The following is a 15532-nucleotide window of genomic DNA, read 5'->3' on the forward strand; positions in this document are numbered from 1 at the left end:
TTAACACCTGCAGATGAAAATATTCTCATATTGACCCAATAAAAATTTAGGAAAATTTAAAATGCTCCCCACCAAACCACCTGTTAAACCTTATAAAAAAGAGTGCACATGCAACGCATGGAAATCCAGACAGGGACATTTGAAGTGGGAGTTTATTTTAGCATCTTACAGTGATTTAAATGAATATGTGGTCAGTGGACAATCATGCAAATTGCAGAGTTTCAACTTCCTGCTTGAAAAGTGTGTTTTTCGAAGAGAGGAACCTCAACAAAAGAAGTCAGGACATTGGAATAGAACTCTCAGTCGAGCATTCATGAATACAAACCAAACCTTGAATGGAACACTCTGATCCAATGTTTTGCACCCAGTTGAAAGACTCTGCAGCACATAAACAATCACAACACACACACACACACACACACACATAAGGGTCTTTTGGAACTTTAATCAGATTAAGTAACTCCTGGCCTACTGTATTTAAGCACAGCTTCCGATGGCAGCAGTAGGACTGCACAGTCAAAAATAAAAAGCAGGCGCTTATTTCTAAGTAATTCACTTGTGCAACAAAAGCATTATCCTTTTTAAAAGTTTGTTTTCAAAGCATTTGTTTCATTATACAAAAGAAAGCCATATATTATTATGTAAAATGTTTTTCCAACACAATAGAACCCAATTTGTCTATTAACATCAATAAATCAGTATCTGATTATTGTTAAAGCTAATAACTATGCCCATAAATTGGGATTTAATTGAGCTTATTTAGCTTTAAATCACCCAAATTTTCATTGCATCTATTTACATCACTGCCACATGCAATGAAGGCCTTCGGTGATTGATTAACAGCACAAAAGAAGAAGAATGCAATAATTCAGCCAGTCTGTCATTGAAGTCCTTCCATCTTCAGGACCGTCACACGTGGTAGACTCCACAAACCAAATTTGCAGGCACTGAAATATCTACAAAAAAGGACAGAAGAAAAACTGGTTCAGAAGATCCATGTGAAACAGCGAGTAACTGCTTGGAAGACTGAAAGCGTAAGTGCTTGTGTACATGTGTAAATGTATGTTTTCAATACCAATTTTTTTAGGCTTGGGAAGATTCAGGTTGTTCATGATGTTCACAAACTCATCTAAGCTCTTGGTCAGACGGGGGTTAAACTTGCGCTCCTCACCTACTGTTGACATCAGCTGGCCTGAGGCACAAAAAGACAGAGCACCAGAAGTCACCTGTGGTGTCAAGGTTCTCCCTGAAAATCACACTACTTGGCAGAAACATTTGGAAAATATAAAGAAATTACTGAAAATGCAATTGCAAATGTGGAACAACATCTTGTCGTGGTCTGCTAAAATGGGAAACTTAAAAAAAATACAACGTGTTTTCACAAATACTAGACAAGACTGACGCAACTCAAAGGCTGGTGCCACTTTAGGGAAATAACACAAGAATGTATGCATTTTCATTTGACCTATGTAGTCATGTGCTGGGTAGACCAGGCATTCGTCAGGCAAAGTGAAGATCTTCTGATGAATTGACCCAAACAGCTTCTCCGGACTACCTGAATTATGGAAACATTAAGCAGACATTAGACTCTTCAGATGCTGTACTGCCTCCTTGTGGTCATCCAGCAACATTGCAAGATTTTTCAGGCAGTGTGCAAGAAGCTGTGACAAGACATCCATGTACCTTGCTGGAAATCCGTCCGGCCACAGCCTCTGATAAGCAAAGCATCCCCAGTAAAAACCATGCTCCGATCGTCTACCACCAGCGACACACAACCATCAGTGTGTCCCGGCGTTTCCAACACTGTCAGAAACTACAGAGGGAAACGTTTTAAGTTGTTCATTTTGTAAATGTGTGGTATACTGTGACTAACAGTATACATGAAGTGAGGAACCTGTTCATCATACGTGTTTCCCAAAGGTGATCTTGTCATTCTCTGACAGGAGGATATCTGCCGTCGCCCCGCTGAATTTGGAGATGGCGCTCTTCAGCCCCACCAGCTTTGTCTTCATCAACCCTGTGCTGGTGATGTGGTCAGCATGGCAGTGGGTGTTAACTGTCACAAGGAGAACAAAAAAGGCCTGGTTGAAATAATGTTGTCCAAAATTCATCAGTATAGCCATAAAAGCAAAAAGCAGCTTTTGCTATGAATCTTTACTAGAGTAATGATAAGTGGGACACAAGTCATCAGAGAATCATCTCACCTTATTACCACGGTTATATATCACTAATGTTTACAATAACAGAAAGTGTGTTTTTAGGACCTACACACACTGTGTGTGCATGCTTGTGTAGCTCGCTGCTGGATCTTAAGTTCCGGGTTGATTATTTTTTTCCTTTTTAACTTCACTATTTCAAATGTTTAGCACTGCTTCTATTTGGCATGTTATTTGTATGCTCCTGTTTATTATAATTAGGATGGAGTTTCAGACTTAATTGCTGCTGTAATTATTATGCTGTGAAAACATTTAAAACTCACACAGAATCATGTGCAATGAATGTGTACTCGAGCTAGATTTTGCTAATTTCTGTCGTGTTCCCTACCTAAACTTTAATTCATATATGGAACATTTAATACCTGCAACATTAAGATGGAGTCCCAGTTCATGTATGAGCTTCAGGTCCCTGTCAATGGTCTCCAGCACAGGATCGATCAGGACAGCTTCTCTGGTCTCTACATCTGCCAGCAGGTAGGTGTAGGTGCTGCTTTCAGACTCAAACAACTGAACACAGGCAATAGTAAATATTGGTGAACCACCAGATAATTTACTGAGTCAATATGTTGACTATGAATAAGGATATGACACAGCCTTTACTAAAGACTATTGTAATTGGCACAACAAATTTCAGTCCAGTGTTCTTTTAATTGGTTGTTCCACTGTTTTGTTCTGGTAGAACTATTTCTTTTTATACTTCTAGCATTACTTAATTTAATCAACTCCACAAATGTTACCTTTGCTGTGCCGGGTGAGCAGGGCAAATCTGGGAGAGTTGTAAATGTTTACTCTTCAACTAAAAACCGGGATCATTTCAGGCCAGTTGTACGACATCGCACAACAAACATTGACAAAGACTACGTAATGGGCTGGCTCTCCTGGCTATATCAAACTGAACATGGGGAAGTACTGCAGAAGCTAAAAACCAATATCTTATATATTTATGTAAAAGTAACCTGCAAAAGTGTCGGGCAGTTTCTGGGAATTTAAACAGCATCACTCCACCGGGCCATGTTGCTGTCGTGCTGTGTGACAAATAACTGTTCAGGGTGGAATAAAACTGAAATAGCGCATTCACACAACATTGTTGTAAACTCACACACCATCAGGTTGGTGAGTACCAGCCTTCAAAGTTGCTGACATTTATAGGAAACACACACGGGTAGACTTTTTTTGCTACATTCATGGGATTGTGAAGTAAACATGACAACTACGGAGGTCAGTCAGTGAACTTAATGACACACTTAAATAATCTGGTGATTCTGTGGTTAAGCATGGAAAAGGAAATATCCCACTATATCACCTTTCATTAATCAAATGTGAGTAATAAGGGAATGTGAAATGTATATATGTATACCCGGTATATATGTTAGGAGGGACTTAGTCAGCATCAAGGAAAAAAAACATCCGAAGTTTATACTTTATACAGTCTGAGAGGAATGCGGACAGTTTGTCTATGAGACGGCTAGTGTAACACACATTTAGTAAATCCATCTCTTCGGTAAACGTTAGCATTATCTGCAGAATGTTATATGTAAGGTGTAATAGGAGAATGTAGATTGTAACACAGTAGTGACAACAGTAGCCTGCAGGGGAACAGAACCAGCACGTATGTATCTATGGAGGGACCAAAACACTTTAGCTAACAGCCGCTGGGTAACACTTCCTGCTAACGTTGCCAGCTAACTGGCTAAAAGTTGCTGCTTTTCTTTCACCGTATAACAAAAACACACCCACAACATTGTAGAAATGCATAAACCTACTTGTCTAAAGAACAGTCCTTTCGAGGACGCCATTCTCGAACAATAGAATCTGCGGGTAGTACGAAGCGGGTCAGCGCCAGCGTTTACACCGGGAGAGGACCACCTGTTCTCGGCTGGAGCGCATTTCGAGCTCTCGGTGTTTCTTCTGAGCTGAAGCGAGACAGCCAGAGCCCGTTGGACCGGTCTCACTCTGCTCATCAGGGAGCACATCGCAGCTCGTTCTGAGGACAAAAGGCGGGATCTGATATTATCAACGAAAAACGGGAGTAATGTCAAGAAGGTTCCCGGAAGTCCTGCGCCCAACTGGCTTCTTGACGTTGTTGTTCCCTGAAGTTAAAATTCATGCAGTATAACGACATAATGGAATCATTTACCTGAGATTGCTCCCTATGATTTACACCTGCTTGAATTTACCTACAATGAGCTGTGTTATCTCCTAACAAAAAAAGATTAGGCCAATAAAGACGTGCAGAACCAGCCACACACTGAAGTGGCATCAAATTTAATAACAGTTTATTGTCCTTTTAGCGTTTAAGAGTTGTCCTCAGCGCAGTGGACTACGTGACTGGTGACATGTAGAGGTAATCATGTCATGGAAATATCAAAAGTATTAGTCAATGTTCCCTTACATGCAACTTAAATGTGTAGAATTGATTTTGATTTTTGACAATTGCGATAATAAGCATTTTTGATCACTGATAATTATATTGTTGGGGCCATATAACATTGAAAATCTTCTTAACAGAATCTGTAAAAAAAAAAATGTACTGTTGATTTGTACTGGAAGTCGAATCAGCTTTACACATAAAGCTGGAGGCACAGACAGATACATGCACACACACTCACGGAACCTTCAGGGTCAGCAGGTTTGACACTGTTGACAAGCATTGGATTCTATAGGAAGGGATTATCTGAAACTTTGCATGAAGAGGCTGGAGAGGGATTACCAGAATGTCACTTCCCCTCTGGGTGGCTCTAGCCTTGTAGACGGAGTCAAGACCATTTTGGCTAACGTAAATTGTTTGTTTTTTTGCCAAAGTTTAACCACATCCCTCAGCTTTTGTTTAAAGTGTGGAGGTTACTAAACCAACAAATCAGAAAGGTTACAATGAATGCTGGGCCACCCAATCTACTCAGAGATTCTGGGGACCACAATTTTACCAGCATTCTGAGAACAGATTAGTTTGTCACTTTGTCAAGTTTGGTACCAAACACCATGAGCTTAGTTTTGTCTGGGTTAAGGAGATGGAAATTTGAGGACATTGAAACTTTACAAGTACAATACAATAATACAAGTCCTGAGTTTTAATACAGTTCTTTAATACAACTACAAAGTGAAAACAATTGGTACAAGTACAGAACCTTGTGGAACTTCATGACTAACCCTATTGTATGAAGAGGAAACATCATGTACGTGAGGAAACTGGCATCTATATGATAAATATAATCTAAACCAGTCTAATGCTCTCCCTGTAATCCCAATCACATGTTCCAGTCTCCATAACAGGATGCTGTGATCAACCGATTGAATTCATCCTTGATTGTCTCACATAGCTCCTTGTACACAAAGACTGGAACATGTGGCTGCACTGTGATACCTGTAAGGTTGGATAGAACTTGACATACAGTGAGGAAGTCAATGTTTTGGAGCCTAGACAAGAGAACATATGCCTTTTCTTTGTACTTGCCATTAAATTCAATGTGACCTGTTGACTGTATGGAGATTTTAGGCATCATGTCATGCTGCCCATCATTTGCAGTGAAGTTCAACATTTCCCCTTTCAGGTATAGTGTGCATCTTTGTCAACAACCTTTTTGAGAACGCGTTCCCTCTTCTGGCTGTTGGTAAGAATGCGGTGCTAGACTTCATCTTGTCAATCATCTTGTCAAGAGTTGGGTCTGCAGGTGAAAAATATTTTGATATGCGAGGAAGGCACCAGGTGGTGCTGATAGACACCACATTCCACAGTTTAGCTATCAACACTGCTGTCCCTCAGAGCTCTGTGCTCAGCCTGCTCCTCCAAAAGTGAGCATCAGAAGAATCTGCAGGATGAGGCCCCATGGAAATCAACAGTAGTGGAGAGAGTTAGCAGTTGTAGGTGCCTGAATGCCCACATCGCTGAGGGCCTGACCTGGAATTACACCGAAGTCAATAAAACAGCCAGACTGTGGATCTTTTTCTTCCACAAATGGAGAGTCAACATGGACTCCAAGAGACTCTGCTGCTTCCACAGATGCTTCGTCAAACGTGTTCTGACTGGCTGCATCACCACCTGGTTACCACCTCGACATCCATAGTGGAGCTCTACTTCCAGCACTGCAGGAAGAAAGACAAGCATACTCTAGGAGACCCTCAGCAGCACATTAACAGACAGATCCAGCTGCTTCCACCTGGTAGACAGTGCTGCAGCATTGTAGCCTGGACCCCCACACTCAGGAACAGTTCAACAGACTGTTAAATTCTCAGGATAAACACACTCCTACAAATAGAACTTGTAGTACATTTCTCTGGTCATTACACCTGTAATTATATTTGTTTATCCATGTGGTTTGCACTGATTCTATTATGCACACAAAAAAAACAAAAAAAATCAGTGGCTCATGTTATATTTAGGTTGGAACTTGAGACCTGAGAACGACATTGCCAGATCACTGCTGTCCTTATTGTGCACGTTAAAAAAAATAAATCATAATTCTTCTGATATTCTGGTTGTGTGTCTGTGCATTCAGAGTCTGTGGCAGGAAGAGATGCTACTTTAGCCTTTGAACAACAAAGAGAGCAGGCAGCTAGCATTAGCTTTTGGTTCCCACAGTTTCCAAGTTGGATTCAGTGGACAAAGGTAAGGAGAAATAAGATGGTGTTATACACTTTGAAAGAGGGGCTGTGTCTGTGTAGAGTATAGATGAAACACTTTCTCACCAAATTTTGGACCCATAAGGTATTTGGTCATTGTTAGGTTGATAGAAATCCTATGATGTGAGGTAGCATAATTCATGTGTTAAAAGGTGACTATAAAGAACAAGAGATATGCTGCTAATTTACAATGATAGACAATAAAGAAATTTGACTGCCACTTGTTTGAAACATTTTTTTCTTTTATTTAAACCCGTCTGCAGCAGGTATGTACAAAATTCTTAAACACATAAGATGAAATTCAACAACAGAAACAAAACTAGAATTCATTCGGACAACAAATTGTTGGCATTTCTGTCAATAAAAGACACATTACAACAAATGTTTAACAACTGAATGGGCTCTTGGAGCAGATGAAGCGCTGAGCAGAAGTACACTGGCTGTTACCCCAACCATCTAAAAATGATGGAGAGAGAAAACAATATTAAGACAAATTCATGTTGCTTACTGTTTTCACATGAAACTCAGACTAGCAGCAAACCTTTCAGTCATGTCATATCCTGAAGTGACATAAAATAATTGCACTTACATGTGGTGCGTAAGAACATGCAGGGGTAGCTGACAGAGGAGGACTGCGAGTACCAGTTGGTGTAATAGAAACCTTCATTGTTGATCCACAGCCAACGGCCCTGACACACAATGAAACATCCTTAGTATATCCACCTGATGGACATTTACTCTGTCTGAACAACCTGCTGGACTATAGCCTCAAACAGTCCAAAACCCTGCCTTCTCTAAAGGTTGTGGACTGTGTGACCAGATATTCATCAGTTGGTACCTGCAGGTAAAAACCCCCCAACCACGCAATGGACTGGCTGGATGTTTTTGTCATCTGCTGCAGGAAGCTGTACTCTCTGGGGCTGCTGACTGAGGCCAGGTGAGCACCCAAACTGTTGCAGTGATCCTATTGGACAGAACAAGAGCAAAGGCTGAATACCAAAACAGGAACACCCTGGAATTTATTGAAATTTCTCATTCTTCACAAATGATGGCACCAATCTGACTCAGCCACCAACACTTTGAGTAAGTACAAAACACGAATAGAGCAGTATTATAGTAGTAGTAGTAACAGTAGTAGTAGTAGTAGTAGAAGTACCTTAGCACTGTACCAGTTCATGGGAGAATTGACAAAGATGTAGCATCGATAGTTGTGAGTGAACCAGCCGTCTGGACAGAAGTTAAAACGAGCTGCAGAGAAAAGGCTGAGTTTATTTTGTTGGACTGCTTTTCCAGCTGTCACAGCAGAAACTTCTGCTCAAATCACACCCACATGTATCCTCCCAGCTGTGAGGGACCATAGATACAACACAAGAGCAAACCAGGTTGTTTTATTTCATGATTCCTACCATTTCTGGAAGCAGGATCAGATTCTTCATCCTCCTCTTCTTGCAGCGCCTTTGACTTCTTCTCAGCATCATCAGCACCTCCGTTCTCATCTTCGCTCACTACCTCCTCGGCGGGTGCAGCAGCCATTTGTTCCTCCACTGGTTGAGGGTTTGATCCTGCTGGCATCTCTGTGAATATATTAAAGAGGTCAGAGGTCAGATCCACATCTGAATGCCTGGTTGGATAAAAACAAACAGCTTGAACACCCACCTGGAGACTTTTCTTCAACTTCTGCTGGAGCTGCATACACAAAGAACAAAGATTACTGTTAATCATCCTGTGTGTGTGTGTGTATGTGTGTGTGTGTGTGTCAGACCTGCCAGGGCAGCACACAGCAGGACTGAGAGGATCAGCACAGTTTTCATGGTGATGCTGAGCAGGTCGTTCTGTGTTGAGATGAAGAATTATTCTAAAGAGAGCTGAGAGTGACCAGATCCTCTGGCTGAAAACAGGTGGATGTCTTCACTGTCAGGTGAGTCGATATTGGTCAGGTATGAGCGGATTGATTGTCGCAGCTCTTTATATCCACATTGAGCAGCACGTGGGCGTGTTCATGTCAGAACCTGCTGCTGCTGTTGTTTGTTCTAGAATCACGCTGCTTTATTGGTGTAATAACCACAAACTTGTACTGACCCTTTGATAATTAATCTATGAGTCATTATCTTCTCCCATGTGCTGCTGAAGACCCTCCCTATTCACCTAATGAATATTAACCATTGTTAACAGAAAGCCTTTTACAGTTAGAGACTAAAGACTAAAGTACATTTATGGTTCCAGGAAGTTTCCTCTGGATAAGATGATAGGAAAAAAGTCAAAGTTCAACAAATATAAGGAATAAATCAGATTTACTTTAATAAAAGTAACTTTTATAAAGTGAACTTTAAAAGTAACTTTGATTAAAACATCCTGTTATTTTCTTTTTTGCATAATCTTTTTTGTAAACCTTATCCTTAATTTGCTTTTATTGCTTGTAGTTGTTAAACTATTCTAACCCTAAGTTAGGAGTGACTTTAAAAAAAATAAGCATTTTTTCTCTTTTTGCACTCATCTTTTTTCTGAGCCCTTCATTTATATTTTTAGGTCTACTGTTAATCTTGTTGTGATCACAAATTTTAACTCCCAAGTTGGATTAACTATGGTCAGTTATTTGAATATTTCATTTATCTGTGTAACAGTGCCGACAACAGACTGAAGTTCACTTTCTGGGCTCTTGTTTGATACCTTATAAATACGTAAATCAGGTTGTAAATCCTTAAATAGAGTGTTGTGATTTGTGAACCACCTGCACAGAAAAGCCACTTTTTTTGTTAATAATATGACAAATTTGCTTGTTTTCTTGCTCACAATCTTTCTAAGACATTTCTTATCAGAGACTTTCGCCCTTTGCAAACAGAAATCACTTTTATAGCTTTTTCAGCACGAGCTTTAGGCTCTTTTATCTGACATTTACCACGTGCACTGATCCAGTAGAGATATGATCTATGTAAACCAAGTTTTTATTTTGTCCCATGTGTTGCCGAAGAATGTATGGCCGAGACGAAAACTTTACAACATCGAGGTGACTATCACATCTACCAGAGCCACATCAAAGTAGAACCAATTACTGTGTACAAATGTGTTTCAAATAAAGTCTTACACCAAGCTCAACATTTTCCTGCTGTAAAAAAAATGAATGGAGAAGAGTGAAATGTATCTTTTATGTCAGACTCACTAGACTAGACAATTGGAAAAATGGGTTCAAACCAAAATGAACTCTTGTAAAAGTAATTAAGTCTTTCGAGTTTAATTGCACTTCAAGAAGACAGTTGCTCAGTCACACCTGTGGTTTTGATGTGCGACAGTAGCCAGTCAGCAGAAAAGTGTGTTAAGAACAGTGCTTTTATTTATTTATTCATCTTAATTTTATGGAATAAGGTAGTTTATAATAACTGGGTTTCTATTTCTTTACTCTGAACAAAAGAACTAATCAGATCATTCGTATTTAATCAATTAACTTGTTATTGAAAGACTCAAGTTCACTTTCTGAGAACTTGTTTAATACCTCATGAGTACCGGTAAGTAATTTAGATTGTAAGTCTCCAAGTACAGTGATTTGTGAATTGTGTTTTATTTTTGCGCAGTACACCTGCAGTACACCTACTTAATCAGCAGTATCAGTTTAACCACATGTCAGAACAGCCTCTCTTCCCAGCTGAAGAGATGATCTAGTGATCTAGTTTAGAAACTGAACACAATACCAACAACAGCTCAACAGCAACAACTCTCTGACAATAATCCCAAATTGTGCATTTTTAGTTTGCATATAAAAATTGTATATGCTCAAATATCAACCTGACTGAATCATGTCAGTCAATCAAATGCTTGGAACATGAACCAGTTGGGTGGTTCATTTAGGCAATGAAGCACCGCTACTTCATATTCAGGTTCTTTATTGTCCCACACGGGGAAATTTACAGTGCAACAACAGCAAGAGCACGCAGAGAAAAATAAGATAAAATCAAATAGAATAGAATTTGGAATATACAAAGAGGATGTATATTTACAATAATCCAGGTAAATGGATACTCGGCCCCTATAAACCTGTGCATAGGGTGAATACAATATACATATCAGAATATCTAATATTCAGATTGTGCTAGCGGGCATTATGTTTATTGTGCAGTCTGACAGCAGCCGGCAGGAAAGATACCTGTGATACCTCTCCTTCACACAGCGAGGGTGGAGTTCACTGAATGAGCTGCCCAATGCTGCCAGGGTGTCCTGTAGGGGGTGGGACGTGTTGCTCAAAATGGATGACAGCTTAGCCATCATCCTTCCGTTCATCCTCCTCCATCATAAACCCTCATGAGAAGCCCTGTGATCCGATGCTGGGGCCAAGGGCACCTAGCATCCCTTCACAGCACTTCATCTGGCAAGCAATGACAGGCTCAATGTTCGACATGGCCTGCAGTATAACCCTTGGCGCATTGAGCTTAACTGTTTCACCTTTGATGAGAGGCTGCTGTGGTCAAACTTCACCTTTTACCCTTCCTACCCTAGCTTCTGCAAGAAGAGGTCACCTTCATCCCCTGGATGCTCCTTCTCCACCAGTCTGACAGGCCTGAATTAAAACAAAAATCAACCACTGCACTGAGATCCTGATCTTATCATTTTTCACACATCAACAATTTTCTTTTTCAACTTTATCCCAAATTTGCTTTATTGCTTGTATTTGTTAATCTGTTTTTACTTTTATTGTTCTGAGACTTTTATATTTATTATTGTGTCTCTTGTTAAGCTTGTGGTCACACATGATCATCCAAAGGTTGGATTTGACGTATTTAGGATTTATTATTTGATTGTTTTAGTGCCAGTAAAGTCAGCCCTCATTTATCTCTGTTGTAGTGCAGACTGAAGTTCACTCTCTGGGCTAAGTCACTAAATCACAGATGTTTTTCTGCTGTTGCTTTGTGCTCATTAATCAATTAATCAGCATTTGAAATTACTTCTCTGTGACTATTGTGGGATGAGGTTCAAACTGGTGATTATGAATTCTAGTCAGCTGAGTTTTTAGTTACTCTGTATTTTATCTTAATTTGTTGTACTTGTATACAGTACAACAATAAAGCTTATAATTAGTAGGTTTCATTTTCTTAAATTAATGAATCACACACATTCAGTTTATTTTTACTCTTACTTAACAAAACAAGAAATTAGATCATTAAAGTTTAATCAGTTAACTTTCTCTTGATGGAACTGCACCTTTTAAGGCTTTGAACTACATGACACAGTACCATTTTTAACATAAATCATTTTACAGTTAAGACTAAAGTACACTTATGGTATTATCACAATATTTGTTGTGATACACATAGATACACAAACAAACATGAGGCTCTGCTTCATGACAAGATCAAATTAACATGTTTATCTTGGGGGTTAAACTGAAAGTAAAACTAAATGATTATTTTTCTTTGCTAAACTTGGATTCTGTTTTTTTCTCTGTTATCTAATCCTTACCTTTTCTGTTTTACTTTTACATATTTTTCAATCACTACTTCTCACACATCAAGAGTTTTGATTTTTGACTGTATCCTGTTCACTGGTGGTCTGATTAAATCAAGAAATCAAGAAACCTTGAGCAGGACCAGGCTCATGTAGGGGGACCCTCCTGCTGATGGTCGGCTGGGTAGAGAGAGGAGAGGGGGGAAGACAGAATGGAGAGGAGAGGAGAGGAGAGGAGAGGAGAGGAGAGGAGAGGAGAGGAGAGGAGGTCAAAAGAAGGGTTTTAAAAATTATTGTAAATTTAACGGGCAGCCAATGAAGAGATGCCAGTACAGGAGTTATGTGGTCTCTTTTGTCAATACATTTTGGATCAGCTGGAGGCTTCTTAAAGAGTTGTTTGGACACCCTGATAATAAAGAATTACAATAGTCGAGCCTGGAAGTAACAAATGCATGGACTAACTTTTCAGCATCATGCCGCGTCAGTAGTTTCCTGATCATTGCGATGTTTCTCAGGTGAAAAAAAGCACTTCTAGAGACTAATGTAATGTGTGAGTTGAAGAAGAGATTTTGATCAAAAGTTACTCCAAGATTCCTCACAGAGAGACTAGATGCTAATGAGATACCATGTAGAGTGATCATGTGATCTAATATATCCATGAGAGGTTCAGGACCAAACACCATGACCTCAGTTTTTCCTGAGTTAAGGAGGAGGAAATTTGAAGACATCCAGGACTTTATGTCTTTAAGACAGGTCTGGAGCTTCACTAACTTCTCTATCTCCTCTGGTTTCATGGATAAATAAAGCTGAGTGTCATCAGCATAACAATGAAAATTTATCCCATGCTGCCGAATAATGTTCCCTAAGGGAAGCATATACAAGGTGAAAAGGATTGGTCAAAGTACAGAACCTTGTGGAACTCCATGGCTAACCCTACTGTATGAAGAGGGAACACCATGGACATGAGCAAACTGGTATCTATCAGATAAATACAATCTAAACCAGTCTAGTGCTGTCCCTTTAATCCCAATCACATGTTCCAGTCTCTGTAACAGGATGCTGTGATCAACTGTATCAAAAGCAGCACTGAGGTCCAGCATAACCAGCATAGAGACCAGTCCATGATCTGAAGCTATAAGAAGATCATTAGTAACTTTAAGAAGTGCTGTTTCTGTGCTGTGATGAGCTCTAAAGCCTGACTGAAACATGTCATACAGGCTGTTTCTCTGCAGGTGCTCCAGTAACTGAGTCACCACCACCTTCTCAAGAATTTTAGAGATAAAAGGAGAGTTGGATATTGGCCTATAATTTGCTAAGACATCAGGATCCAGTGATTTTTTTTTAAGCAACGGCTTAATCACTGCCACCTTGTAGGACCGGGGTACATAACCTGTCACTAAAGAACAACTGATCTGGTCCAGGATAGAGCTGCCTATCACTGGTAAAACATCCTTCAACAGGTGTGTTGGGATGGGATCTAAGAGACACGTGGTCGACTTGGATTTCTGAATCAGCAATGATGCCTCAGAAAAATATATAGGAGTGAAGGAGTTTAAGGGCTCGTTGGAGAACCTGTATGTTCCCACAGTCAGCACATCTGGTGATGGTCCAGTTGTTGGGATGGCCTGGTTAGCTTTTTCTCTGATAGCTAGAACTTTATCAGTGAAAAAGCTCATGAAGTCTTCACCACTAAGGGAAGAAGGGATACGTGGATCTAAAACACTGTGACTCTTGGTTAATTTGGCCACAGTGCTGAAAAGAATCCTGGGGTTGTTCTTATTTTCCTCAATTAAAGAAGAGAAATAAGCTGTTCTAGCCTTACGGAGGGCCTTTTTGTAAACTAATAGACAGTCTTTCCAGGCTACATGATAGCTGTCTATTTTACAAGAATGCCACTTCCTTTCCAGTCTTCGCGCTTTCTGCTTGAGGGTCCTGATATGTGAATTATACCAAGGGGCACACCTCCTCTGATTTACTATTTTCTTTTTCAGGGGGACAACAGAATCAAGTGTGATTCTCAGTGAGGTTGCTGCACCTTCAGCAATAGAGTCAACCTCAGCAGGGCTAAGATTATAATAATTGATCCCTGGGGAAACACACAGTGGTCCTGGGATTAGCACAGGGCTCACTTCCTTAAACTTAGCTACAGCATTATCTGAAAGACATCTGCTATAGTGAGACTGTGCTCTGAGCATAGAAGAATCCTTAATCATAAATGTAAAAGTGATCAAAGAATGATCTGACAGGAGTGGGTTCTGAGGGAACACTGACACATGTTCTATCTCAAAACCATAAGTCATAACTAGATCTAGGGTGTGGTTGAAGCTATGAGTTGGTTGGTTTATCTGCTGGAGGAAACCAACTGACTCAAGTAATGAAATGAAGCCATTTCTGAAGCTGTCATTTACAACGTCTACATGGATATTAAAGTCTCCAATGATAATGACTTTGTCCGTTCGAAGGACCAAATCAGATAAGAAATCAGAGAACTCAGAAAGGAACTCTGAATGTGGCCCAGCAGGGGGCCGATATACAACTACAAACAAAAGTGGCTTTTCTGTCTTCCAGCTCAGATGTGTGATGCCAAGAGTCAGACTTTCAAATGAACTGGAGCCATATTTTGGTCTAGGACTAATTAATAACTTGGAGTGATAGATTGCTGCCACTCCCCCTCCTCGACCAGTAAAACGAGGAATGTGATAATTAAGTTGGGTAGGAGGAGTAGATTCGTTTAAGCTAACATACTCCTTCTCCTGAAGCCAGGTCTCAGTAAGACAAAATAAATCAATGTGATGATCCACTATCAGGTCGTGCACTAACAGGGATTTACACAAAAGAGATCTAATATTTAACAGTCCACATTTAATTGTGATATTAGTTCCTCCAACTTGTGCTTTGGTATTAATTTTAATAAGATTATGGTGATTGACCGCTCCCTTGCTCTGTGCTTGGTAAACTTTTAACCGTGGAACAGAGACTACCTCTATAGTGTTAAATATTATTATTGGTGGATGAGGGTTCTATGGAAGCAGCAGAGAGGTGTGTAAGACTACAACTCTGCATCCTGGTCTGGACCCTGGGTTGTCAGGTACTTTGGGTCTAATAAAATTAGCCAAATTACTATAAATGAGAGAGGCACCATCTCGTGTGGGATGGACACCGTCTCTCCTAATCAGACCAGGTTTTCCCCAAAAAGTGCTCCAATTGTCTATAAAGGCCACCTGGTTTTCGGGGCACCACCGTGACAACCAGCGACGACATGCGGCTAA

The 15532-nt window shown here is 40.1% G+C and overlaps 2 protein-coding genes across 3 annotated transcripts; both read right to left on the reverse strand.

The window, feature by feature from the left end:
• Positions 1-134: 134 nt before the first annotated feature.
• ethe1 (ETHE1 persulfide dioxygenase) lies at positions 135-4901 on the reverse strand. Of its 2 annotated transcripts, none has more exons than XM_029839200.1 (8): positions 4831-4901; positions 3980-4200; positions 2579-2723; positions 1908-2056; positions 1684-1813; positions 1466-1555; positions 1076-1192; positions 135-956 (listed from the first exon to the last, which is right to left on the reverse strand). In XM_029839200.1, exons 1-8 carry the CDS (start codon positions 4865-4867, stop codon positions 910-912), a joined length of 936 nt encoding a protein of 311 aa, XP_029695060.1. In that variant the 5' UTR covers positions 4868-4901; the 3' UTR covers positions 135-909. The 2 variants fall into 2 exon arrangements, with proteins under 2 accessions (XP_029695060.1, XP_003977175.1); XM_003977126.3 differs by lacking the exon at positions 4831-4901 and adding an exon at positions 4354-4468.
• A 2165-nt stretch (positions 4902-7066) lies between these two features.
• LOC101074004 (ladderlectin-like) lies at positions 7067-8786 on the reverse strand. Its single transcript, XM_011618231.2, has 7 exons — positions 8596-8786; positions 8490-8519; positions 8240-8407; positions 7990-8081; positions 7672-7797; positions 7423-7522; positions 7067-7289 (listed from the first exon to the last, which is right to left on the reverse strand). Exons 1-7 carry the CDS (start codon positions 8642-8644, stop codon positions 7219-7221), a joined length of 636 nt encoding a protein of 211 aa, XP_011616533.1. The 5' UTR covers positions 8645-8786; the 3' UTR covers positions 7067-7218.
• Between the last annotated feature and the right edge of the window lie 6746 nt (positions 8787-15532).

The sequence above is a fragment of the Takifugu rubripes genome, chromosome 7 (assembly GCF_901000725.2).
Source record: "Takifugu rubripes chromosome 7, fTakRub1.2, whole genome shotgun sequence".
Classification (NCBI taxonomy): domain Eukaryota; kingdom Metazoa; phylum Chordata; class Actinopteri; order Tetraodontiformes; family Tetraodontidae; genus Takifugu; species Takifugu rubripes.